General features: G+C 40.4%; 2 protein-coding genes across 6 annotated transcripts; one reads left to right on the forward strand and one right to left on the reverse strand.

The window, feature by feature from the left end:
* Positions 1–60: 60 nt before the first annotated feature.
* On the forward strand, positions 61–22667 carry mcf2a (MCF.2 cell line derived transforming sequence a). 5 transcript variants are annotated; one of them, XM_084950111.1, is made up of 30 exons: positions 73–602; positions 5914–5982; positions 6062–6176; positions 6572–6662; positions 8453–8572; positions 8957–9073; positions 9433–9582; positions 9687–9802; positions 9983–10097; positions 10204–10323; positions 10590–10781; positions 10865–11056; positions 11230–11401; positions 12489–12565; positions 12738–12823; positions 12968–13034; positions 13226–13341; positions 13643–13712; positions 13813–13905; positions 14148–14240; positions 15350–15475; positions 15593–15814; positions 17103–17195; positions 17477–17555; positions 17819–17882; positions 19114–19214; positions 19637–19749; positions 20163–20275; positions 20414–20517; positions 20611–22667. In XM_084950111.1, the coding sequence occupies exons 1-30, from the start codon at positions 488–490 to the stop codon at positions 20649–20651; spliced, it is 3342 nt and encodes a 1113-aa protein (XP_084806237.1). In that variant the 5' UTR covers positions 73–487; the 3' UTR covers positions 20652–22667. The 5 variants fall into 5 exon arrangements, with proteins under 5 accessions (XP_084806249.1, XP_084806242.1, XP_084806237.1 ...); XM_084950123.1 differs by lacking the exons at positions 19637–19749; positions 20163–20275; positions 20414–20517; positions 20611–22667 and adding an exon at positions 18174–18359 and having other exon boundaries at positions 61–602; positions 19114–19213; XM_084950116.1 differs by lacking the exons at positions 19637–19749; positions 20163–20275; positions 20414–20517; positions 20611–22667 and adding an exon at positions 19396–19622 and having other exon boundaries at positions 67–602.
* f9a (coagulation factor IXa) lies at positions 22111–27816 on the reverse strand. The gene is made up of 8 exons (XM_084950142.1): positions 27681–27816; positions 27334–27521; positions 27235–27259; positions 25811–25924; positions 24807–24941; positions 24440–24732; positions 24193–24316; positions 22111–23716 (listed from the first exon to the last, which is right to left on the reverse strand). The coding sequence occupies exons 1-8, from the start codon at positions 27814–27816 to the stop codon at positions 23127–23129; spliced, it is 1605 nt and encodes a 534-aa protein (XP_084806268.1). The 3' UTR covers positions 22111–23126.

A 27816-nucleotide genomic window follows, 5' to 3' on the forward strand; every position in this document is an offset into this window, starting at 1 on the left:
GAAAAGTTGGGAGGGAGTTGGCACTATATCGGGTCTGGACTCTTGAGCCCTGCGATGCAGAGCTGACGCATTAATGTTCAGAGAGAGGGAGAGTGCAGAGGGGAGAGGGAGGCAGCAGAGTCCAGATGGAGGAGCTCTGTTTGTTTTGAAGTAGCTGACTGCTGCTGAGAGCAGGGCAGGGTGGAGGGGGAAACCTCACACTCGCTCAGGGCGACAACGAGACAACATACTAGTGTTTTGTTTGCTGCTCAGTGTGGAGGCGCTCTATGCAGCTCAAGGTCAGGAACAGCCAGCGGCAGCCTCGGGGAATTGTCCCATCTGGATTTTGGGACCCGCGGAGGGAGGTGGGAAAACTTTCCTTGTTTAAATAAATGGCTATGGAGAGCCATGGGGCTGTGAAGAGGATGTGAGGCCTGGGATACTTTCACTACCTCCCAAAAGTAGCGTCAGTTCTCCTCTGGCTGATCTCGTGTCAGAGACGAAGGGAATGGGCCCAGCCTCACTGCAGGAGGACAGAGAGCTGAGGAAAGAGTCCAAGGAGGAGATGGAGAGCTACCGCTGCCTTCTACAGGCAGGCTCCCAGCTAGAGAGCATTCTGCAGCGTGAGTACACGTGATGCTGACAACCCACTTTAGACTTATGGTAACCACCAGGCTTTTGAATGTAATCCTCTATCTGCTCTAAAACTAATTCCTCATTATTACATTTCAGATTGGTGCTTTCTGAACAGTGTAGCAGGAGGGTGCATTTGGTTTGATTTACAGTGTTCATTTGTGACTTCTGAGAAACGTGATGAGAGGTAACAGGAGAGCTGCACTCTCTTGGGTTAGGCAATATTATTGATGTGCCATTTCCTGTATCTCTGCCTCAACAGTGAGCTATTGCAGGGATTATGTTGGCTATTTTAGGCCATCACAGATGGATATTCTTCCATGGTAATGATTTGTAACCTCGATATGCGAGGACTGTGGGTTTTGGATCAGTGTAGGGGAGTGCAGGAAGCGAAAAACAAACCATTACTGTCAACTAAATCAAACAGAACACGAATAGATTTCTTATAAATTACATAATGCAGCTTGTAATTTTTCTTGGATGTTCACCCTTAGTTTACTGTTTACAGAATAGTTTACAGTTGTCACCCAATTTTAATTACTACACTTGGTGGAGGAAAGGAAAAGGTTGAACATAATAAAAACTAAATGCATAGTAACAACATCTCCAAACCCTAATGCTTTCGCAAATCATCATTTTGAAGTTGCCTTACAGAAGTGAACTGAAAAAAGAAGGTGATGGAATGAACATGCTGTGACCGGAACACCTTTCTCCAGAGGCTCCTGAGATTATTTCTGGATTTTGGGAGGCGAGAGTTATTTGCCTAATTGATGGAACTTTGTCTCCTTATGTCTGCCGTGGGTTAGGTTTCTAGACTGTGGAAATAACAGACAGCATGGAAGAGTTCTGTTTAAGTCAAGCGAAAATTGTTGTCCCCTGGATGAAATTTAAACTTTATTCTCTGGGATTGTCATAATCTTCTTATTGTACATTGCTGTACAAAACTAATCATGCATTTATCATTAATGATACATGCAAAAGTGCATTTTTCTTTATTAGGCTGACCCCTAGCATTCCATAAGCAGTTTTGTCTTGCAATCTTCCACCATACTCTTGACACCAAACTTTATAACTGAGAATACAATGATAATAACATTTCTGTTTCTGAAAAATTCTCTCCCATCGACTGTTTAAAAGCTTTTAGTGCTTAAGTATTGACTGACATTTCTGATGGGTCGCTTTAATCGCAGCTGACACTCAAACACCCTTTTATAGGTTCAGCTTCAACTGACACTTGAGCTGCTTTAAGTGCCTCAATTTGGAATGTCTCTCCCACACAACTTCATGCAGACATCTATAATTTTCTGGCATTTATACCTGCAGAGTCAGAGGCAGCTGTGTTCTAGATACCACAGATTAATAAAATATGAAAGGGAAGCTCATGACTAAACACTACAAAGTAAAATGGCATGTAGCACATCATGAGCAAATATATCCAGTTATATATATTCTTATATTCAGAATAAATACAGTCACAGTATAACAAATTCTAACAAAATCACTGAAAGTATTTGGTGCAGGTCACATATCCTCAAAGTGAATATTAAAAGCACCAGGACTTCCAATCCGAAGCCTTTTTCTGTGATTGTGCAGGTTCTGCAATTCAGGCCTTTCTGGTTTAAAACCAATCTAGATTGCTTGTATCCCAGCGGGTAGAATACTTTAATACTTAATTTTCTTCTACCCTTTTCTATCAGAATGCAGTCACCCACCAGTCTAATCCCCTTAGCATTTAAAGCTTCATTTAGCGAAATAACTCATGACCTAAAAGCAGTATGAGGCTAGGCCACTCTGTACTGCGAAGCTGTTTGTATCTTTAAGAGGGGATTTCTTGCTCTGAAAGGGATTACATGTGTCTACGTTTTGGGACTCTGTAATATCAGACTACAATATCATCCATGAGAATGCACGTTCTGCATTGAATCAGCCTTTTTATATTTTACTAAGCATTGCTGTTCTGTGTAAATAAACTGGGCAACATGAACAGTTTTTTGGACTTTATTATGAAATCACCAGTGGTACATTTTTTTTCTCTTTTAGTAAGTGTTAAATTAAAAGTCACATTTAAAGAGCTTCAGTAGCTTTAGTGCATTGGACTTGACATTTTATCAACATATTAATACTGATATCTTATATTGAAGGGTGTGCTCTGCAGGCACTCCTCATTTTGTAGAGATTTATTTTCACTCGTGACATTTTCTTCCAGCAATCGTTGTTTAGAAGCATGCGATTCATTATTATAAAAGATTAATAAATGGAAAAGAACAGTGGCGGCGACTGCTTTATATAGAAGCGGTACGAAATCAACACTGATTTCATCTGTTTGGACAATAGAGATAAGCTCCTCTGCCTTCAGCTCAGCAAGCAGACTCAGAGGATTGGTCTGAGTCTAGATCTCTTAACCGGTATCAAATCTCTGCTTCCCAGCACACTGGCAAACATTCCTCCTTCTCTGTGACTAAGAACAGAAGAGCAAACAGAGGTTATTTGACTTTCACCCTAATGTCACCTGGAAAGGTCGTGACGCAAGCTAAAAGAGAATCGGTGTTTCCTCAGAGGAATAACTTTGGTAAAGCACACAAAGATTGACCTATTTATAAATTTCGTTGTAGTTGTTATGGTACACAATGATTAGTGCTTTATATTTTCCACATTTTCCTGAGTGGTGTACAGTGAGACACAAGGACTGATTGAAGGACTACAGGGCATTTTATTTGGCAGTGTTCTTAAGTGCTTTCAGTCACGAGATAGGCTGGTAATCTGGTTTCCACAAACTGGCACGTTTATTAAACACGCTGCAGTTTGCAGCCCAGGCTACCTCTCCTTTGATGAAATAAAGCTGAAGCCTGCAGTGTGTACACTTTTGTACTCTGGACATGTTAGGGTGACAATAAAATTTCTTATTGATCGCTAATTTCTAATTGTTTACATTAAACTTTTTACACATTTGCATCATTTAATCCAATGCATCATGCACTCCTCTACATTCTTCCTGCTCACACAGTTTTATATCCACATATGCTGCATTTAACTGGTGGAAAATGTGCTTTATCGTGAATTTACATTATATAAGATCTACTCATTTAAGACCTATCCTAACCTTCTGAGTGTGTTGTGGCATCAGATAAAGATCATTATATAACTATTGCAGTGTGGCGGTAATTTCATCCTGAATCTACGTGTGCACAGTCCAATCACTGGTCCTCCAGGGGCCTGCTTGGCTTATCTCTTCTCTATTACAGAAACACATCAAATATTCAGCAGGTAGAAGTAGAGCTCATTACTTGCTCCCTGACAGCCTGACGGGCACTGTTACTGCAGTCGACTCATGGAAAATAACACCTTCTTTACTCTTCCTCTGTTTGGTTAGGCTTCTCTAATCTTTTTCTGGATGGATTTTTCTCTCTCGCTGCTTCAATTAATTTTTAATGTCTGTTCATTGTAGATGAGCACACAGTGACCTTTTAGTATTGCTTTAACAAATAACCACCTTTTATAATGTGAGTAATATTCCTGGATGCAGTTTTGTCATAATTGGAGTGAAAGCCAGGAAGCTTTATTTGGTGATGCTGCTTATTTCCCCCCCATTAAGCTTCACTATAAATGAGATCATCCACTAGATCCACTGGATGTACTGTAACAGAAAAGTGAGCATATGTTAGCAGTCGCAACACAACAATGACTCATTGACTGTGTGTTTGCCTCCTGGACATATGGCTGACAAGAACACTAATAACACTAAGCATTAAATATGCAGGCAGACTTAAAAGTACCCCAATATCACTTCAGATGCTGTAATTTCACCTCACAAGATGGCTTCAGAAGCAGGCTTTACATCTAACCACAGAGGCAGCTACTGAAAGTCCATGACCATGGATTGTACATGCTGATGTTTAATAATTCATCAGCAAAATTCCAAGTAGACCGAGGCTGGTCAGGTTTCAGTGAGCCATTCTTTTCTTCCTTGATGTAAAGGTGATTGTGTTATGTTACTGTCTTTATAAACAGTAACTCGTAGGTAACTTATTTTGGTGTGATTAGGACCATAGTTTGTTGGCCTCTGCACACCACCACAGCGGATTTAAAATAAGACAACCCAGATGTGATTGATGTGCAGACTTTCAGCTTGAATTCAAAGAGCTGAACAAAAGTATAGCAGTAGCTCTTTAACTGTGACCTTCATTTTCAGAGTAAAAGGTAATTGGAGATTTGACTGACAGTTTTATGGTGAAATGAGACCTATTTTCTTGTTTTTTTTTAAATGACAATGAAGCAGGGATAATATATGAACCTTATTCAACGTGTTGAATTTGTATTTTACAGCTTTATATGGTAATTGCAAATATGAGGCCAAAAAGACATGAATGCATGGTCACAGAATTATTTCCATGTTCAAAATACATGACTACATAAAATCAAACACAGTCAAGAACACTCTTGAGGAGTAAGGAGTATCCTTGTCAAAGTGTACAATCAAGAGGCACCTTCATGGATGAAAATACAAAGCGCTTACAATCAGGTGCAAACCACTTGTTACAGGAAGTTCAGATTAGACTTTGGCACAAAACGTCTAAAAGAGTCTGCAAGTTCATTAAAAAATAGCTTTGAACAGATGATACTACGGCGCACTTTGTCTCACAGTGATGGGAAGAGAAAAGTATGGAGGAGAGAAACAGCTCATGAAAAAAAAAGTATTCTACACTGATCAAATCAGTCACCTGATCTCAACCCAATAGAACAAGTGTTTCAGTTATTAGAATAAAACACTGAACATGGAAAGACCCACAAACAAGCGGGAGCTGAAGGTGGCTGCAGTAAAGGCTACAAAAGATTTTCAGTATTAAAAACAATCCTTAACAATCCAATTATTGTGCGATCTACTGTACAATATAAAGCGCCTTGAGGCGACTTTTGTTGTGATTTGGCGCTATATAAATACAATTGAATTGAATTGAATTGAATCAGGCTGAGCCTCTGAAAATGGGAGACTACGTGTAAAAACGGCTGCAATCCCTTAACAGTTAATATAAATTTTTTGTTTAAAATTAAAGTTAAAAGTCTGCACTTCAATCATGGGTTGATTTCCACTGAAAATCCACTGTGGTATTATACAGGAAAAAAAAAAAAAAATTATGCAACTAACTTAATTTTAATTTAGATACATACAAAACAGGTGTTCTAAGGATAAAGCACAAAACAAATCCATGCTTTGTTGTTTTTGTTTTTTACATTTAAGTGACTACTTGTTTATATTTTTGCACTGCTTTCCTAAAAGCTTAGATTTTTCTGACCTTCTTGCAGAGGTGACTGTGCCTGTGAGCATGAAGGAAGTGGGAGGCTATATAGAGAAACAGGTAGCATACCTCTCAGGTGAGTTTTGTTGATCATTTCCTTACTGTTATGTATCTTGTATCTTTGAAAGATAGTGATTGCTTTTTGTGCTTCCCAGGGGGCCGTGGGGAAGACTCCAGCGTTATCATCACTCTCCCAGAATGCTCAGCTTTCAGTGACATTCCAGAGGAAGCTCTAGCCAAAGTTTTTACCTACCTCACTCTCATCCCTCGGTGTGTTCTCGCTCGTTTTTTTTTTTTTTTTATGACTCTCTCACTCACTGCAGTGCACCAAAACCTCAGTTGCTTGTATTCTGAGCACAGCTGAACTGGCCTTTAGCTTTCATCATCTCAGGGTCAAATGCCCTTTCTGGTGTCCTCTAAGCCTCATTCTTTCAAGAGATTAAGGAAGCTTTAATTAGATTATTGGTCTTTCTTTTCCCTCACACATGATTTTGATTTATATTGGTATAAACATTTTTAGATAATATGGAATGATATGGATAATATGGAATTACAGTACCAAATATGTGCTTGTTTACGTTTGCTTATTTTGTATCTATGTGCTCTAAAACTATAAATTCACAATCATTGCACAGACTTATACAAATGCCTATTACTGCTTGCAGAACGAGGCAACCTGGAGTCAAATTTATCATTATTTTAGACCGAAGGCTGGACACTTGGGCATCTATCAAAACGGCACTTGCCAGGATAGCAGTAAGTTCCGTATATTTTATTTCATAAAAACTGTTTCTAACTTAATCGATGTGCAGAACAAATACATTATTTATCTTCACTTGTAAGCTGCAACGTATCTGTGCCCAGAAGCTGCTATTTAATTTAGGAGTTGCTCTCTCTGGTACTGAAACCGTGAACAATACCTGAATAGCACTATTAAAGCAATATTTTTTTTTCATTATAGTAATTTGTTAATTTTTTTCTTATGTTTTTGCGAGTAGTGCATAGTTTGCAGAAGACCCCAAAGGTCCGGTCTGTATCGAATGTACCGTCGCATAGGGCTGCAAATCTGTGAGTAAGCAAAAACTGAGTGATGACGCGGGATGCTGAGGAGAGGAAGAGATAAGGAAGACGAGCGGGAGGGGAGACGTTGCAGTGTACTGCCACGCTCTGCTGTCTGAGGCAGCAGCAGCAGTGCTGCGGCTGTGGGCAGGCATCCGGAGGGAGCTGCAGACCTCAGGTTGGCACAGATTTTCAGTGATCGGGCGGGCACTTATACTTTGCCGAGATGGCTTCCAATACCATGGCCGATTGCTTTTACCGGCGACGAATGCCGAAGATCCGGAGGAGCCCGGTAATAAGCCGCTGGTTTGTTTTAATCCATCATGTGAAGAGTTAAGTTGAAGTTACTAGGCGGGCAGGGCGAATGCAGCAGGGGGCATCAGCTGTGGGTGCTGGCGAGTGTAGCACTGCGGTGCAGAACGCGCTTTGTGCTTAGTCATGCGGTCGGTTGTGTGTGATACCTGAGCGATCCCCTGTGTAGTTTGACTGATGACTTTTTGTAGTGCATGTATCCTGAGGGTAAGAGGTCGATTCGGGACAAGTAAATGTCCCATGCAAATAAAATAAATAAATAAATAACTCTGCTGCAGAGTTGACTCCTGCACCACTCGAAGCTACATAATGTAAACGATGTAAAGTACTTTGCCTATGCCTGAAGATATAAATGGCCTTTATTTGTATAGCGCTTTACTTAGTCCCTATGGACCCCAAAGCGCTTTACACTACATTCAGTCATCCACCCATTCACACACACTGGTAATGGCAAGCTACATGGTCGCCACAACTGCCCTGGGGCGCACTGACAGAGGCGAGGCTGCCGGGCACTGGCGCCACCGGGCCCTCTGACCACCACCAGTAGGCAACGGGTGAAGTGTCTTGCCCAAGGACACAACGACCGAGACTCTCAGAGCCGGGGGCTCGAACCGGCAACCTTCCGATTACAAGACGAACTGCCAACTGCCCCCAAAATAGGCATTTATTTTATTTGCTTGCCCTTTAGGTTCGAATGCAATATGCCTTAGTTACTTGTGGTTTTCAGCACATCTTCAGTTAGACTTGACTAGAGATGCAGAATGCTGTTGAAATGCAGCCCTTATATTTGAGGTAAAATGTAGATCCCGAGCAGAAATTCCTACACGCAATGACCTCAAATAACCTGATGATTAAAATCCAGAGGCCTGTAAATAGCAGTCTTCACTGACTGAACCTTGAATTCATCAGTCTGACAGTAATTGCTTGAGTGTCACACTCTAGCGATTACTGATTAACATTCACCCCTTTCTCTCCTTCTTCCTCTGCTTATAAAGCATACATACGTTTTTATGTTGATGCTGGAAAAAAGCTCATATATATTTGTTTTTGTCCAACATAGTGAGGTTAGCTACAAAAGTTTTGATTTATACCAAGTCCTCCGAAATATGCCTCATCATCAATTATACACTAACCCCTGTTTTTTATTTTATTGTATTTTTTTTATCCACATCAAGGCTTCCTTTCCTGGGAACCTCCACCTGGTCTTGGTGCTCCGACCTACCAGCTTCTTCCACCGTACTGTTACTGATATAGGCTTCCGCTTCAGCCAGGAGGACTTCATGCTCAAAATGCCAGTAAGGCAGCTCCTCCTCAGTTACCAAACATGTGTCCCATCAAAACGAGGTACACCTCATTCTTATTACAACCTTGAGCTCCATAAGTCACATGTTTTTTGGTGAACACCACCAAGAACCGAGAACTGATTTCAGTATGAACTTTTGACCTAATTATTATTAAATAATTATAGCAACCTCTTATGCATGCCAAATGGTTCTAATAATCCCATTAGCCAGAAAGCTACAGGCCACACAGACGTGTCAGTAGTTGATCATAACATCTTCAGTATGGCAGACGTATTTGGACATTTTCTCATCTACAAAAACAACCTGTGATACCTTTTAAAACAAGAGTTGTAAAGTGAGCATCTGTCAGGTCTCAGTTTCTGTCTGTACCTTTAGGTGGTGATGCTGAGTTCTGTCACAGACCTGCTGCGCTACATTGATGAGAACCAGCTGACGTCAGAGTTTGGAGGCACTTTGGACTACTGTCACAGTGACTGGATTGTTTTGCGGACGGTGAGCTCCAGATTCAAAAGCACAGTCCAGTCAAACAATAAAAATCTATTGTTCTACACTCCCTCTATGACAGAGCTGACATTTTTACAGATATTCAATATACATTCTGTCACCTATTCTTCCAAAGTATTCTTGAGTTTTCAAACCTCTCCAGAGTGACATCAGCATGCTCTTAATGTGGCTGTGCTGTCTTGCTTCTTTGCACATGTCACATCAGGGCCCTTTTTTACTGTTAAAACTCTATTAAGAACAGTGAGTCAAAGATTCTTCTTTTTTCCTACTCAAATGAATACTACAGTGTAATTAATTGTCTATGCACTTATATTGCTCTGTTTTTGCGTTTGCATTTTTCAATACAGGCCATTGAAAGTTTTGCTGTAACAGTCAAAGACATTGCACAGATGCTACAGGGCTTTGGTACTGAGCTGGCAGAGACGGAGCTGCCTGAAGAGGCGAAAGCCATAGAGTGTCTCCTCGAGTTGCACACGGACAAGTACAGAAAACTCAAAGTAAGTACAGAAAACTGATGTTTTCCATTGAGATACGTTTAGTAATATCAAAACTTTGACATTAATCTAGTGTTATGTGCTACAATCTTTTCCTCCTTTGGAAGGATGCAATCAGGTCGGTGTCAAAGGAGGGTCGTCATCTTCTCTCTAGCCTGGAGACCACTGCGAAGGAGGATGACTCCCAGTGGGACGTGAAGCTGGACTGGGAGACGGTGCAAAGGTAAATTATCTTCAAGCAACAGTTTTTGTCTTGTAGCTGTTTTAAAAAAGTATATTTCAAAGTAAAATTGTAATCTACACTGTCCTTCTTCTAGCCAAAGTGTAAAACTAATGCTTACTGAGCAGTAGCTTTAATAGGAGAAGCAAATGAGATCAAAGGGAATGCACTTCGTGTTTTTAGGCTTCTCGCCCAGCTCAGAGACATGGAGTCTGCCTTTGACGGCTTTTTTGAGAAGCATCATCTAAAGCTCCATCAGTATCTCCAGTTGCTCAGATATGAGCAAAGCTTTCAGGAGGTAAGGCTGTCATCTACCTGTCTGTCTATGTTTGTGTTTTTGTGACTAATGCCTCTGGAATCTAACAGAGGTCTGCTTTATAGTTAGTCTTTTCTTTTCTGTTTAGATGGAGTTATGTCTAGAGCATCTCACAGCTCAGGAGAGGGAACTATGCATATCTGCGAACAGTCTGGCTGAAACAGAACAGGCCCTCAAAAGGCTGGACAATCTAGAGTCCAATGCACAGGTCAGTGTTTCTCCAACATTAATTAAAATTAAGCTTTTTTTTTGCTCTGCTACTATTTAAATTAAAATGAGGTAATTTTAGTGTGTATTTACAGCACCAAATTCTAACTCAAATTTCCTTTAAATAACTAAACTGCATAATATGTCCGGAGGTACCAGATTTTTGCATATACCTGTATATGTGTGTAGTGTTTCCAGAATCTTTCAGTTTTTATAGTACGTCCAATAAAACTGACTCCTTCCTTGGTGTGATTCCCTGTTGATCAGGAGGTGACAGCTCGGGCCCAGATAATCATCCTTCATGGACATCAGCTATCAGCTGGTCACCACTATGCCATGGCTCTCATCATGCAACGCTGCAATGAGCTTCGTCACTACTGTGATACACTCACTGCTGCTCTCAAGACCAAACACACTCGTCTTCTGCAAACACACCAGATGCTGCTTTGTCTTGGGCAGGTATTTAGAGATACACATTTATATACAAACATGCAAGCACACTCATATCTCTTGTATGATACGCATGTGCCCTTTGTCTTCAGGCCCAGACTTGGTGTGATGATGCGGCATATCTACTGGCCAATCAGCTAGTAGATAAGTTTCAGTCTAAGGAGGGGGCCCAGGCTGCTCTGAGGGACATTGAGAAGCTCTTGGAAGGGGCTCCGTCTATGCTGAGCTCAGGACTTGACATTGTAACCGCTGAATATGAGGCTGTTATTACACCTCATTTTCAAGTAAGCTAACCAACCCTAATATGTGAAAACAATGTTACAAAACCAAACGTATAATGAGAGAAATTACGACCTAATTCAAGCAGTCACATTATTGGATTGTTACATTAAAATTAAAACTCCTTTGCCTTACATCTCTTCTCTCTCCCTCTCCCTTTCTTTTTGGCTCTCTGTAGGCCCAGATTGGGAAAATGTTTGAGAAGCACGCAGCAGTACAGCAGATGATCCAGAATCGACAGGCTTGTCTAAGGAAGCTGGCTGATAAACACGTACGACCGGTCCAACTGGTGGCCCCCAGGCCTGAAAACACACCACGATCCAAGTCTCCGCTCTTCTCTCCAAAACATGGTACAGCACAGGCACACAGATATAAACCAGCTTACTTCAAAAGAAGAATTGTTATTGAAATAGAGAATTTGTCACCCCGTTTATGAACACAAATGATGACTTTTTTTCTTTTTTTTTCTCACACTGGATGAAGTATCACTTGTCCTCAATTAAATGCCCAGATTTGCAGCGTATGGTATAAGCTCACACTGTTGGCTCTCCTTCTTGTTTCTTTCTTTTAGGCACCGTGATTCATTGAACACATGACATGTAACATTATCAGATACATTCACTGTCTAGCAACTAGGTTTTCCTCAATGGCCGTCAGGTTTAGCACACCCCCTGTTACAAATGAGCTAGAGCAGGGGTCACAGGTATAATCGGTCCACTGGGAAATGCCTATTAGTCATGTTGGTTGCTATACAACCATATGTGGTTCATATACATTAAAGAACTTTTCGTCTCCTGCTATGTCTCACGGGAGGCTGCACAAAGCTAACATTATGCAGCATATCCAACTGACATAGTATGTGTTATCTGGTGTCTGTGTGTAGGCTTTTGTGTTTTTTAAGAATGTGCAACTGTAAAAAGATTATTCTCCATTCATGTCTTTAATGTTTTTTTCTGCATAGCAGGAAACCGTACTAATGAGAGAAAGAGCGGGAGTGGTTATGAGCCCCTTAGAGGCTTCTTAGATACTCGGTACACCTTTATCTCTATATGAAAAGAGATAAATGAAAAAGAGGGTTAGATCTGATCCGATTCATTTTATCTGGTTCAAATATATATTTCGTCCTCACACATGCGTATACCCACATAACTGATGATAATGCTCAGCTGAGCTTCGACTGTTGTGGAGGGATTCAGCTGGGATCACAAATACACTCACAGGCCTGCTATAAACCTGCACATGCTGCTTTGGTATCGCGCCTTTACAGAAAGCAACTTATCACCTGATTACCTGAAATGCAAATTATGATTCTAAATCTGTGGATCACAAATCACTTGTGTATTATTTAGTGTTGATGCTTTAATTAGTCATCTCTTCGGTAATAAAGTGTTTTTGAATCCCACTCTTGATGAGTTGTTGCTGATCTTGCTTTCAAAGGTGATGGATTGAAGTTCACATTCGATCTTTCTCTGCCTGGGAAAAGAGCATCGAGAAAAGTCCCCAACTCTCGAAAAGTACGTAACAAATAAAAGTTGTGCTTATTTACTTCCATTTTCACGCCATCTCCAAACTTCATCATTTCATTACGTAACTTTTCTTATTTGGCCCAATAAATTGTTAAGTGCATTAACATTTTGTCTAAACCCAAATGGAAGAGTCAGTGCTGTCCATCTGTGGTGTGTTCAGATAGAGGTGATGCACGACTACCAGGAGAGCCGGAGCTGTGTGTCGTACAGTCTGGATGGAGACGACAGCCCAGATCTCTTGAAGCGGTGAGGAGGAAGCATCCGTCCACCCATCTGTCTGTCATCAGTACTGCTCTTGATGCTGTTTACTTAGCTATTCTCTTTGTTCAGTGCTAATGATGTCCTCTATCTCTTTCTACTTTTCCATGCTTGTATATGTTTGTGTCACAGTCATGTAATGAGGGAACTCATAGAAACTGAAAGAATCTATGTGGAAGAGCTGCTGTCAGTGTTACTGGTAAGAAATCATGATTTCTTTTAATTTAACGTAAATATGAGATTCTCCTTGTTAAATACTACTAAATGTGTGTGCTGTATGTTTACGATCGTTTGAATTCAGATTGAGTCAAATGATTCTTTGTGATTAATAAGTAATGATGTTTTCATAAACCATATATTTCTTCTGTCATGTTCCTCTAAATAATGCAGGGTTACAGGGCTGAAATGGACAACCCAGCTCTGTCGGGGGTCCTACCCCCAATACTTCGCAGTAAGAGAGACATTCTCTTTGGAAACATGCCAGAGATTTACAATTTTCACAGCAGGTGAATGATTAAGGACTCATATCCCATTTAGACTTGATAAAACATGAAAAAATAAAGACAAGTAATAATGATTAATGAGATCTACACATATATTTGTTCAATTTACAAGTCAAATATGCTGGGACACAATAATTCAGTTGTAAAAGGCTGTTTTTAACTATAGTGGTTACTGCAGTGTGAGCTGCGAGCTCATGTTTCAGTTATTGTATAAAGGGTAATTTGTAGGATGGTCTTTCTTAGACCACTTTCTTTGGCTTTTGACATCTATTTTTTGATCTTTTGGACTTTTATGGGAATTCAGAGTTTTCCTTCAGGACCTGGAAGGATGCCTGGAGGCTCCTGAAGGTGTGGGAGCGTGTTTTCTGGAGCGGGTGAGATGATGGGGTTTTTGCAGCTTCTTTATATGTTGATCATTTGTACATAATTTACAGACATATTTTAAGACATGTTCCTTTTTTCCTGTCCCTTCAGAAAGAAAGCTTCCAAATGTACGAAAGCTACTGTCAGAATAAACTACGCTCAGAGGCACTGTGGAGACAATTCTCAGATTGCGGCTTCTTTTTGGTTAGTTGACTTTACATCAAGAAATTCTTAAACTGTTTTGACACAATGTAAAAGATTACTTTAAGTGCTCACTTCATTTATTATTTCTACACAAGCGTACAACATAGACCACTGCCGTTCGAAACAATTTTAATACCACCAGTTCAGAATAAATGTTTTAAATTGTAGTAAGAATTGAAATGCTATGATGTGTCACTGGCAACATTGCACTGATTGATGTTTTTTTTATCTTCCTTTTGAAGGAGTGTCAAAAAAGGCTGGAGCACAAACTGGGCCTGGATTCCTATCTGTTGAAACCTATCCAGCGCCTCACAAAATACCAGCTGCTGCTGAAGGTTAGAAAGCTAAACCATCCATCCATCCATCAACCAAGGCGTTCCCAGGCCAGCCGAGAGATATAATCTCTCCAGCGTGTCCTGGGTCTGCCCCGGGGCCTCCTCCCGGTGGGACATGCCCGGAACACCTCACCTAGGAGGCGCCCAGGAGGCATCCTTGTCAGATGCCCGAACCGCCTCAGCTGGCTCCTTTCGATGTGGAGCAGCAGCGGCTCTACTCTGAGTCCCTCCCGGATGGCTGAACCTCTCACCCTATCTCTAAGGGAGAGGCCAGCCACCCTTCGGAGGAAGCTCATTTTCGCCGCTTGTATCCGCGATCTCGTTCTTTCGGTCACTACCCACAGCTCGTGGCCATAGGTGAGGGTAGGGACGTAGATCGACCGGTAAATTGAGAGCTTCGCTTTTACACTTAGCTCCCTCTTCACCACGACGGACCGGTGCAGCGTCCGCATTACTGCAGCTGCAGCCCCAATCCGTCTGTCGATCTCCGGCTCCCTTCTCCCATCACTCGCGAACAAGACCCCGAGATACTTGAACTCCTCCACTTGGGGCAGGAACTCATCCCCGACCCGGAGTGGGCACTCCACCCTTGCATAATAAGCTAAACCATATTATGCAAATGCATAGAAAGTCAATATATGATTCAAATGTATTTAGAAGTCAATCTGCATGTGAGGTGGGATACTTTCATTTTCACAACACTGGCCTTAAATATGTTCTTCAGATGGTCCAGCACACTTGCTTTATGCAAGCTCACACAGAGCTGGCATGTGGGATTATTTTAAATGTGCACTTCATATATCCCGGCATGCAAATACAGCAAACAGCATCTTAAATGCACTCCTTATAATTAATTAATGTTAATTAATTTTGTGTTTAGGTATTTGTATAAAAAGATATAATTGAAAATACCTGCTGCAGCAAATGTGCCAATTTGCTGGTGTTCATTAACTCTTAGTACAGAATCTGTTGAATAGGCTCAGGTCCAACAACACTAACAGTCTTTACCATCCAAATGCACAGCTTTGTGCCATGTTTGTGTGTAAGTTTGCATGCATTTTCTTTTGTGTGTGTATTTACCTACATGTGCTGTGTTTCTGTATTTTCAGGAGCTGATAAAATATAGCACAGACTGTGAGGGCACCTCTGAACTCCAGGGGGCACTAGCAGCCATGCTGGACCTTCTTAAATCAGTCAATGACTCCATGCACCAGATTGCAATCACAGGATATGAGGTGAAGTACATTTTGACTGATAAGAGTGACAATCTATGAATTGCTACATTATAAATAGCCAAAATATATTTGCAACAAAGGTTTATGCATACATCCCCTCCCCTCTACTATACACAGGGTGATATTTGTGAGCTGGGCCGTGTGCTGATGCAGGGATCCTTCAGTGTGTGGATCAGCCATAAAAAGGGCCCCACTCGCATGAAGGAGATGGCTCGTTTCAAGCCAATGCAGCGGCACCTCTTCTTGTACGAGAGAGCTCTACTTTTATGCAAGCGAAGGGAGGAGCATGGAGATGGCTGTGACAAGACCCCTTCATACAGCTTCAAGCATTGTCTCAAGGTTTGTCTAATTTTAAGCAATGCAATAGTTTTCTGGAAGAGTGGCCACTACTTTTTAAGGAAAATCAGTGCTTTCTTATGGTTTGATGAGTAGAAATTAGAACATTTTGGTTCACCGAAGGGGTCATGAGAAAATTTCAAATTTCAATTAATCTGACAACACAACAGTTTTCCAGAGCTCTAACCTTCAGTGTGTGGATGCCAGGGTGAACTGTGTTAATTCCTTGACTGAGTCATGCCTGTTTTTAACACACTGCTGCTTCAGGGCCTAAAGATTGCACACATCTAATATTGACTTTTGGCCTTATCTGGATCTCAGGAGAGATTTTTCCAGATTCCCTGAACCTTTAAATGGTATTATGAACTGTAGATGATCAGATATTCAAACATTTTATGATTTTAAATGAAATGAAATGAAAACTTGTTCCATGATTAGGTTTTACAATATGGTGAATATTTGCATTCCTTTACTGCTGAAAAGCTCTGCTTCTCTAAGATGCACTTTTTTTTTTTATCACCAGTCATGATGCTGACCAGTTGCCATGGAACTTGTTTAGTTATTTCAGCTGTTTATTTTTAGTAACACTTGTTTTTACAGACTTTGGCTGTCCTCTCCCAACTTTTTTGTGACACTTTGCTGCCATCAAATTCAAAATAAGATAGTATTGTCTTAAAATGGTATGTTTTCTTAGTTTAAACATTTGTTATGTTTAAATATGTATGCACTATAGTGTCCACAACATGCAATACATGGTGTACAGAAGGTAAAATTTATATGAGTTTATAGATTTGTAAATTACAATTGAGCAATTCCAGAAATCTAAGGATGAAAATAGAAGAAAATAATTTGAAACAAAGCCAACCTATAGTTTAAAAAATCACAATACTTTGGATACAAATGGTCTGTCCATGACATCTAATCTGTTCTTTTGTTTTAATAAAAAGTGATGAAATAGATCTGAAGATGCTGAGTTAATACTACTGTCTTTATCGTGAGCTCCTAGCACATGTGCTGCTCACACAATATGTGTGTGTTCCTGTAACACTTCTTTTATTGTGTGTAGATTTGTTGAAGTTGTCACAGTTGGTGTCACACTAACAGCTGCAGCTCTTGATTTATTATTGAGGGTGTGGGAAGGAAGAAGTCACACAGCGGAGGTGTGTGTGTGACCGCAAATGCTTGTGTTGCGACGGGACAGATGTGTTAACATGATGTAACACTGATGTATGATGTGCTGTTTGCCCTGCCAGTCCCAGCTTCGGTGTAAACAGTGTATGTCTCTTGGCAGATGACTGCTGTGGGGATCACAGAAAATGTCAAGGGAGATGTGAAGAAGTTTGAGATCTGGTACAGTGGCAGGGAGGAAGTGTATGTGGTTCAGGTAAGGCAGCATTTTTGAAAACATTTCAACTAAAGCTGTAATGCAAAATCTGTTGGTTTTGTATTCATTCCCAGTTAGCAAGATAAATATGGTTTGGGGATGTTATTCAAACAAAAAAAGATATATTGTTATTTATGTAAAATATCTATTTAAAGTCATCATATTGTTGCACATATTAATTACAAATAAAGAAGAAATGGTAATGTAGCTGGAGAAAAACATGTTCAGAGTTTTTAAAATCCAAATGACACTTCTTGTTTAATGTTTGTGTTGTTCTTCAGGCTCCTACAGTGGAGGTGAAGATGGCCTGGCTCAATGAGCTCCGTAGAATCCTGACTAACCAGCAGAAGATGCTTAGAGGTCTGAGAGCAACTTAAGTTAATATGGGAAAAAGAATTCTCAGCATAAAGGTTCCCTTTAACCGTCAGAGCTTTGAACTGACTCTCACAGCACTCAGAGAGCAAGAGTTCAGATTCAAAGTTCCACAGTTGGTGGGTTAGCCTTTATGCTCAGTTTCTTCACCCTGCGCTTTTCTTAAAAGAAAGAAATTGAGTTAATGGTCAACTTACAGACTTGGCTCATCTCTCCTTATATGCCTATAATATAGTACCTTTTCCTCACAGATGAAGCATATCAACACGGCCACATCGTTGACCATATGCCGCTTTCTCCACCACTCTCTGAGAGGTCAGTGCCTACAGCTGACTATAGACGGTTATTTACACTGTTGTAAGTGCATGACTGTAGGCTGTAGTTGCACAAACACACAAACCTATGCAAAACACGCCCATATGTAGTCAGTGCTAAAACATTTGCATTTGCTGAGTTTTCACATGTGATAGAGCTTGAGTGAATGAGACATTTCACATGGCCCTGGTAGGAGGCTGTGTGTGGCGGTGTATGAAAATGGGCACATGCCCGACTGTGTTCACTGCTGTCTAGTTGCCTATCCCCACTCCTCCCGTCCCCTACCTGCAGGGGCATGCGGCCGTCCAGAGGGGTTCCCAGGGGCTGTCTGCCGGGGCTGGACTTTGTATCGCTGTCAGCTGACGTGTTTCTGTGCCTGCGGTCCCGGAGCCCCCGTCCCCGGAGCCCCCGGCAACGCCCCCGGCCACGTCCCCGCCACTACCCACAGCGCCACTGACCTGCTGTTAACACTCAGTGGTAAACAGCCTGGCCCAGCCTGGCTTGATTCACCCTGGCATGACCCATGTGGCCCGCCTTAAGGATTAAAAACCCTGGGCTGCTGTGTTTGCAAACTGATCGCCAGCTGCACCCACTTTTATAAGCCTCATTCCAGTCCATAATTGATCCCCAAATACTCCTGCCAGCGTCTCAGCAGTTCCATCATAGCTTTCTAATACAGTTTCTAACACAATCTTATTTCTTACACCTCAGATTTTCTATTTTGCATGTAATTGTAAGGACAAACAGAAGAAGAGTTTAAGTTTCATTCCATTTTCTTAATTTCTTCATGACAGCCGCTTCTTGAGATGGGCCTCGTTTTTTGAGATCTGATCAAGCATCAGGGAAATTTGCTTTGCTGAAAACTTGTTATTCAGCATCCAATAATAAAGTTGTTAATTCTCTACATTTGGATCTTAATAAATCGAGACCAGATCTTTCCTTGTGCTAGTGGTCTGTAAGTACTACTTCCCACCCTTTACAAAGAGGCTTGCAAATGGCTGCTGTGCTCTGTGTTGTATGGCTGGTGCCTAAGTGGCCATTGGTGTATGAGAAACAACAGGAAAGAGTTGTTCTTAACAGACTCACCTGGGGCAGCATTTACACTTCCCATGTGTTATTACTGTAGAAGTCATAGTCTGACCCCAGTGCATGGTTGAGGATAATGTCTGTCCTGAGTGTTTCTGACTCTGTGCACTATTTGGTCTCATGTTGTTTTGTGTTATTTTCCCAGCAAACAGCAGAGGGCATCAGTGAGTTCAGAGGAGACAGAGTCTGGGAGGAGCAGTCCAGACCCCCAGCCCCACTCCCCGAAACACCAGCACAACCGTAGGAGTGAGTAAAATCTCATCGCTGCGCATTTATCTTATAATCAAGTAGATACTTAGTAACTAAATCACAAAAAAAATGAAGGGAATCTTGCAAACTATACCTGCATTGCACACTATTGTGCCGCTGTTGCTGATTTTCTTCAAAATCGTAAACTAATATAGATATTTGACTTTTCCCCCCTCAGCAGTTCAGGTGTACTTTGATCTGAAGAAACAAGTACATCGAGGATTACAAGGGAAAAAGGTCCATCTACTGAGATTAGCTTTTGATTCCACCTTCTTATTAATTTCCCAGTAAGTGACAAAGGGGTCATTGTGATGTCGACATAGTTACTAAGTATCTACGTGGTGCCTTTTAAGATGTGGTATTTGGAAGAATGTGCTTGCTGATGCCTTTAACAGAAAAAAGTCATGTATGTGCTCCAGGCTGGCCAGGAGCTCCTCACTCCGTAGACATCTGCGAGGGTCTGGAGGAGTGGCCTGGAGGTCGCGACCCCTTCCATCCATCTGACACAGAGGAGGAGGTTTTGGTGCAACTGGTGAGACCAAATGCAACTACAGATACTGTATAAACTAAAATTCTCCCAGCTTTTTTTTTTTAACCTCTATTATCTAGTTAAATGCCAAATAAGGAAAGTTGTCTTATCTCTCTTTGAAATTTTCCCCCACATATTATGAAACATTTCCCATATTGCTTTTGCCTGTAAGTCATCTTTTACTGCAAAATACCCAACCATACTTATCGTACTTCTTAAGACTCTAATACCCTATTACTTTTTCAGATAATTTTGAATCTTATTTTAAATCTATTTTGGGGCTGTTGTGCCTGTTATTAATCGTTCTCTTTAATATTTTCTTCTTCACCGTGCCTTTTTTATGCCACACTTTGTAACACCTGCTTTCAGAAGCGATGTATAAATAAATCTGCTTGACAGTTTTCCTTCTCTGTTAGTCTCCAGGCAGATACAGGGTTTTGGCTGACTGTCTCAAAAATGGACCAGACAGCATCATCATCAAACGTGGAGACGTCATCCAACTACAATGTGAAGACAACAGGGGGCGCTGGTGAGTTTTCAGCCACTTTCAGCAAACCCTGTCAATGGGGCTTAGTGATCAGCCGAACTACCAACGTGTGAATGGATACAGTTATTTTCCTTCCCCCCTGTAAACACTTTCCTCACAATTCTTCATCCTGGTGGAAAGGCTGGTGAAAAATGTGACTCTGCAACAAGAGGGCTTCTTACCAGCTGCCACCCTGCAGCTGATTATAGGAGGCAGCAGGCGCGAAAACTCCTCCAGACTAGGGGGTAAAGACGAGACCTAGACTTCCATCTCACAATAATATTGAGTATTTCTTAACTCTGATTCTCTTCTCTAAAAGTCTGTGTATTTTCTCGTAGACCCAGGAAACCTGAAGGTGAGAAAGCTCAGCTCCCCATAGAGAAGAAAGCACATATTGTGATAATATTTACCTTTGGGTGAGAATGAACAGACAGAAAGCAGACTGAGCCATAGCTGTCTCATAACTGATCCTCCCATGCCGTCTTCTTTCATCAACGTTCAGTCATTAAAAAGACAAACATGGAAATCTACACAACAGTTTTTTTCTATGGCTTTGACTGACAATCTCCTAAACCAGAGTTTTCTGACAGTGAAGGTGTGGAGAGGTACCAGCACAAAGACACTGGAGCTGATGAAACCACTACGGACAATCAACAAGCTACCCCCGGATCTTGTTTGGTCTTCCTCTTTTCTTATTAGTGATAAATCTCTTCCCTCTAGCGCTCACTTTGCAACACATGCAATCGGGATGCGAGTTTGCTGCTTAAACAATGGGTCATTTCACAGTCTGTGGACTCTTCAATCCTAATACTTGAGGTTAAAGTAACTTTATGGGTTTGTGTGTGTGTGTGAGCTCCTGTCTCAGTATGTGATGAATGGATGCTAACCCAGGATTTGCCTAAAAACCTTTCTTAAAACATATACATGCCACCGCATGCGGTGTCATTTTTAACATTTACTGTATCTTGGCGTTTCATCTTGTCATTGCATTTTTCTTACATTTTGCTCCTTAAGGCGTCCTCTTCTGTACAGTACGGGAGTTACAATGCCAAATTGTGCCATGCCATAATGCCTTTTTTATTCTTGCTCTTGTAGAGTCTTTTGTATACTGTTTGCAAAATCAAATACTCTGTCCTTGCTTTAAACTGACCTCACAAACATTCAATGGGCACTTTAATATGGTGGAAGAATGATGGAAACTAAAAATCCACCTATTGTTTACCAAATGTGTTCATTGCTCGCTGCTTTACCTCTCTTACTGTGCATTTCCTTGTGTTCTAGATGCTATTTTCTTTGTTTATTCTTCTGTGATGTATGATGAATGTATGAGGGAGGCAGGGAAGACACATGCCTCCTGCATGCAGGAAGCGGTTGACGTGTCAAAGATGGTAATGTAAGGCACAGGCAAATATGATGAAGATTGATGGCAGTGTATTCCTCTGTGTGTGCCATAGACAAGTGGGAGGCACATGCCACAGAGCCCTCAAATACTGTCATTTTCATCATGATCTTTTGGGAGCTGTCTTGTCAAATGCAGCAAAGGAAGAAAAACTGAAGCAGAATGAGAGCGAATGATATGCTGTGTGTACTCGGCCATCACAGAGGCAAATTGTTTCTTCGCCAGCATTACAGCTCAGTTAATCTTGGGTTCCCCTTTAAAATGGATCATACAGCCAACATGAAATATACCCTCTGTATTGAACACTTAATTAAATATTGATTGCAGACTTATATGAATTTACCACATCAAATTGAGCCCCCAGTCGGAGGGCTGGCTTTGATACGATGCATTTGATATGGAAATGAATCTAGAAAGCAGAAGGGGCCACTGCGCAACATTTCCTGTGTTGTTAATTTATTTATTTTACTGTCAAGTCCCAAATGAAATTACATACTCATATTTTTACAGGAGCTATGCTTGATTCTTGTGCAACATCTCCTTTATTTGCTCTATTAGCTTATATGGGAAAAATTACATTGTTTGTTTGTCATTTCAATCCAAAATGCTGCAGAATTTGCACAGATTTCCAGCTCGGGAAGCAAAAATCATGCTTGAGACGTTATGTCTCTTGATGAGCCATATACCCTACGCTAGTTGCTGAACATTTCTTTCGATAAAAATGCATGGCAACCGAACAATGAGTTGGTTTGTATTATTAAAGTCATCACTCTACACAGGCATTTTTTGTACAGCTTTTCTTATGTAAAGAAAGCCAAATGCAAAAGTATTTGCTGCAATAATATGTTTTTTAAGTGATAAAATAATAGTTGTTTTGACACGGTGATATGGTGGCTCACAACCAAGCCCAGTCTTTGTCATTCACCCTGATTTAATCTATTATTTCTGTCTTGTTTCAGTAGCAGCTGTCTTAAATAATAAAACTGCAGAATTTTCTCTTTTTGTTGAGCTTTTGGTCAAATTTAATTTGATGTTTGGCTTTTCAGATTTTCGTTTTATTCATCTTTCTTATCAAATTCATTCACATAACATGTAAGTGATGTTCTGATACGGGCAGATGAACTGGTATTTTCTCTTATATTTATTTGCATAGTATGAAAGGGCATATTAAATCATAGGTCTCAACACTATTTAAGCATATTCATGTATTTCTCTTTACACGTGCATTTTTACAGCTTATTGTGCTTCTGTTGTTGAATTGAACACTAGAATTTTTGTAGTCTAATAATTTTCACTCCTTTAAAAAAAACTTTAAATATCCGCTTTCTTTACAACATCTACAAGCTGTACTCGTATTTATATGAATTCATTTGCATGCCAAATTCTTACGGTTAAAAAGCAGCTTGCAGTTTTTCAACCTGAAGTGGGTTTGAATGTTTCAATACTTTTTTATTTTTACGGGTCAGGGTTTTCATAATCAAATGCCATCCTGTGTTTAGTTACCCCCATAACATGGTTTATCCAGTTGTAATAAAGAGAGATCCGGGTATACACACCATATTTCCCTTGTTTTGCACATTCTTCCCCCCAGCTTACGATGCCTGTGAGGAACCATGTATTATGAATACTGTTTGCGTGAGGACCTCCACTGTCGCCCTGACAGGCATCTTTGGCCTCATTATAGTATCCTGCACAAAACATGACAGGGGTGATCCTTTGGCTGCTGCTCTGCTTGCACTCTGTGCGATCTGTGAAGGGAACCTCGACTTTCTGCAGCGTCTTGGCCGTGGCTCCAAGGAAGCGTGTTCTGCCCCAGCCGCTGACTGTAGCTGGGGAGGAATCCTTCACTAAGGCCTCAATGAACGTCATGGGCCCTATGCAGATGGGTCGCACTACCTTGGAGAAGGTGATGGGGCTTTTGAGATAGAGGAGGGCGATGTCATGGTTGTATAAGCTTAGAGTGGCATTGTAGTGTGGGTGAATGTGCTTCTCCTTCACATCATGATTCTGCTCCGTGCCTTCATTGATGTTGATGTTATTCTCACCTATAATCAAAGATATCATATCTTGTTGAATTGTTTTTTAAATGTACTTCACAAAACAATGCATGAAATAGAATTTCAAAAGTAGATGAGCTTCCTCTTCCAAGTGCAAGAAATTAACTTTTAAAAATCAAAATCTGATCCATAAAACTACACTAGGGCTGTCACCCCACTTATTTTCTTTATTATTATATGTTAATTTATTGATAATTTAATTAATAGCTCAGGGAATGGTAAAAGGCTCCATTAAAAAAATAAAAACTAAAGTTATGTTCTGGTCACTGGTCCAAGATCCAAAGGTGCTCAGGCTGCTATCACAAAAAAAAGAAAAGGATGAAATCTTGTAATCTTGTTGAAACCAGAAACAAGAGAGCCAGTTATCACAAATAGTTAATATTCATTTGTTTTCTGGTAGCTGTTAAGTTGAGTAGACGCAGTAATACTCTAAACAGCGCCATTTTATTGTATGTCAGCCTTACCCACTCTGACGAAGAAGGAGCCTTGTGCCTCTATCAGGCAATGAGCAGCAGTGATAACCCAGTGTTCGCTCAGAATGGATCCCCCACAGAATATATGACCACTGGGATGTGCTACCAAGGCTACCTGAAAAAAAGAGAAGACCTGAGCTGAGAATAAGCCACTACCAGAGTTTCCTTCCTGTATGTACTTCCTGTAGCAAACTGCTTAAATTGCATTGGGTATGTCTGCTTCGTGACATTACAGTACCTGCCATGGGATCTCTCCTGGTAGGACCACTTCACCTCCAACGATACGTTTATAAGGCGTAACTGGCTCCTCAGTGGGGGCCTCAGTGTCACTGTATACCCACAGGGGGAGATTCTTTAGTCTATTTCTTGTGTCCATAAACGATACTGTGGTAGGGGCTGGAGTTGAGGGAGGGTATGGAGTAGTGTTCGTGTTGGTCAGTGAAGTGGTGTTTGCATTCTCATAGTGGAGCACAGATCTTGTATATACTCCACTCTGTGCTGTCAGGGCAGTTGTGCCACATGGGAATTCAACTGGTGATGTGAGAAAAGAGGACTGATACAAAGTCATTAATATGATATTGAATATAACAGGAATAAGCTGATACCTTCTGCTTCACAGCTGACACCATCCTGCATCAGCCTGTATCCTGTAGCGCAGGAGCATTTTGCTCTAAAGACTCCTAATGAGTCACAGAAGTGCATACAGTCTCCATTGTTCACATCGCATCTTTTTGCTATAACTGAGGAGAAAAAAACAAAACAAAAGCAAAACATAATTAATTAAAAAACAATCATCGTAATGAATATATATACACATTGTTACCGTATCATATAGAAGTGTGTTTTGTAACACAATAATATTTAATATTTTATATAATCACTGAAATAGGTTTCGTATGTTGTTATTCACTTGCTAATACTAAATTTTAAATAAAACTTTTCTAAATGTGCTTTCAGCGCTAGGCCACATTCTGAGCAGAAATGTGTTTAAAGCAGAAATGAGAATTCATGTTTCTGATGAATCTTTTTAGTTTAGTAACTAGTAACCATTAGTAACTATTCCCCTGAGTTTTGACCTGTTGTGGAGGGAATAAAACTTTAGACATCCACCAACTCTGTAGCCTCATATTTTCTTCCTCACTTCTTTCTTAAAAGGCATCTTAAATCAGAACAATAGCTGTGAATTCCTCTCTATAATTTACATCAATAATGGATGTCTAGTGGCTAATTTATAATAGCCAGTATGAACAAATTAAATGTTTGTTTTTATCTTTAAATAGGGATTCACATAGCCATTTCACATAGCTATTTTAAGACAGACCATCTGTTTTGAAAAGTGAAATAAAATTCAGGTAAATCCAGGTCTGTGGGATGCTGCTTTTAGAATATCTAAAATAGCCAACAACCTAATTTTGGAACCTAAAACCAGAGTGACACTGATTTAATTTAGAAAGAAGAAGAAGACTGAAATGCATCTGCTTGTTTATCCTTTGAGCCTTTGATCTGATCACTGCTGATATCAGATTGTCACAAAATGTAGGAAATGTCACTACAAAACCAGTTTTGTTTGATTACAGTTTTTATATCCAGTCACATGGCATTCACTCACCAATCTCACAGTTCCTCCCAGTGAAGCCAGATGCACATGTGCAGGTGTAGGAGCCCAGGATGTCTTTACATGACCCCTGGTTCAGGCATGGCCCTGACATACACTGATTATCATCTGAGGAAATCCAAACGCAGAACTTGAAATTAATTTGATATTATATATTACATATTATTTTTTAAATTTTATAATATATTATCATTACATATTATACATAAATATTAAAGGAGTAAAAAAGTAATTGGCCCCTTAACCTAATAGCTGCTCAGGGCACCCTTAGAACTACTGTCAAACCTTTGATAAGGTTCTTTAACATCGCTCGGAGGTATTTTGGCCCACTTTTCTTCACAGAATAGTCTTAATTCAGTTATAATGGAGGTTTTTCCCAGCATGAATAGTCCAGGTCCTGAAGCAAAGCAACCCCAGACCATCACGCAACCGCCAGCATGTTTAACTGTTTGACTGTTCTTTTTAAGAAATTATGTTTTAGCTTTATGCCAGATGGAGACGCAAACCTTCCAGCTTTTGTCTCATCTGTCCACAGAATAAAATAAATGGGAGATGAGCTTTTGTGTTGTGTTTTTTCATATTAACCTTGGAACTCTCCCACAGAGGCAGTTTGCACACAGAGGCCTCTTTCTTATTGTTGAACTCTGACCTTAACTGAAGCAAGTGATGTCTGCAGATCTTCAGATGTTGTTCTGTGTTCTTTTGTGACCTCCTGGAGTTGCCGATGTGCTCTTGGAGTAATTTTGGTAGGCTGGCCACTCCTGGAAAAGTTCATCTCTGATCCAAGTTTTTCTAATTCTGGATAATGGTTCTCACGGTGCTTTACCAGAGCCCCAAAGCCTTAAAATGGCTTTGTAATGCTTTTGAAATGGTTAGATTGTGATGTGTTCTTTTAGCCTACTTCAGCTTGACAGATAGAGAATTATTGACGTCTGGCAGTCATCAGGCCTGGGTATGCTTAGTGAAATTGAACCCAGCTTTACAAAATGTGTTTAAAGAGGGGGTGGGAAGACTTCTTCTTCACATAGGGCCAGGTTTAGATAGTATTTTTTCCTCTTAATAAATAAAAATAAAAAAATAAATATTTTCTTTTAATACAAAATGCATTTTGTATTTCTTGGGTTATCTTTGTCTAACATTAAAATTTGTTTGATGTACTGAAACACGTAAGTGTGACAAATATACAAAAATCTAAAAAATCAGGGAGGTGAAAATATTTCATTTCATTTTGCATTTACAGAAAAACATGCATAAATATACATAAATAATATCTAAGAAATACATGCTAATGTTACAAGATAAAAGACAAACCTTTAGTGTTTAAGTTTTAAAACTAGGAACGATAAGTAGTAATTAGTTAGAATACAGTTTACCTAAAAAGATGCTCACATTCAATAATTTATTAAGCACACTCTTACCTGTATATCCTGCCCAAAATTCCATCTACAATACAGAGTAAAGTCAGTGATTGGTGCAGCCAGCAAAGCCAAATAAAATCAAAGTAAGCGAATACTCACTGTCTTTTCATCATTCTCGAATGTCTCCCTCGCCTCTTCTAGGTTGCATAATTCCTCTATACACTCTCTCTCCAGGTTTCCCTGCAGAAACTCCTCAAACAGTCCAGTGTTGTAACGTTTGTGTCTGCGCAAAATGCTGTCAGCTGATTGACCGGACAGAAACACTTCATCCGCAGATGGAGCCGGAGCTAGAGTAAACAAAGGAATAAGAAAAAGCTAGTTTGTGTTTATCCACTGGTTCATTTCGTAAGTCAAAAGCAACAACTTCTTAAAGTAAATGCTGCTTAGAAGTCCGCAAAACGAAAATGTACCTAAAGTTAAAGAGCATCACTAAAATGTCACAATACCTCCAGAACCCAGCCGAACATTTAAAAGCAGAAAATGCAGCAAAGACACAGAAATGAGTCCCATTCCAAATTTTTCTGCCATCCTGACAGAAACACTCTCGACTGCTACTCCAAAGTACAATCTGTGTTTGCACAT

The sequence above is a fragment of the Perissodus microlepis genome, chromosome 2, assembly GCF_051167445.1.
Source record: "Perissodus microlepis isolate ML-2025 ecotype Zambia chromosome 2, ASM5116744v1, whole genome shotgun sequence".
Classification (NCBI taxonomy): domain Eukaryota; kingdom Metazoa; phylum Chordata; class Actinopteri; order Cichliformes; family Cichlidae; genus Perissodus; species Perissodus microlepis.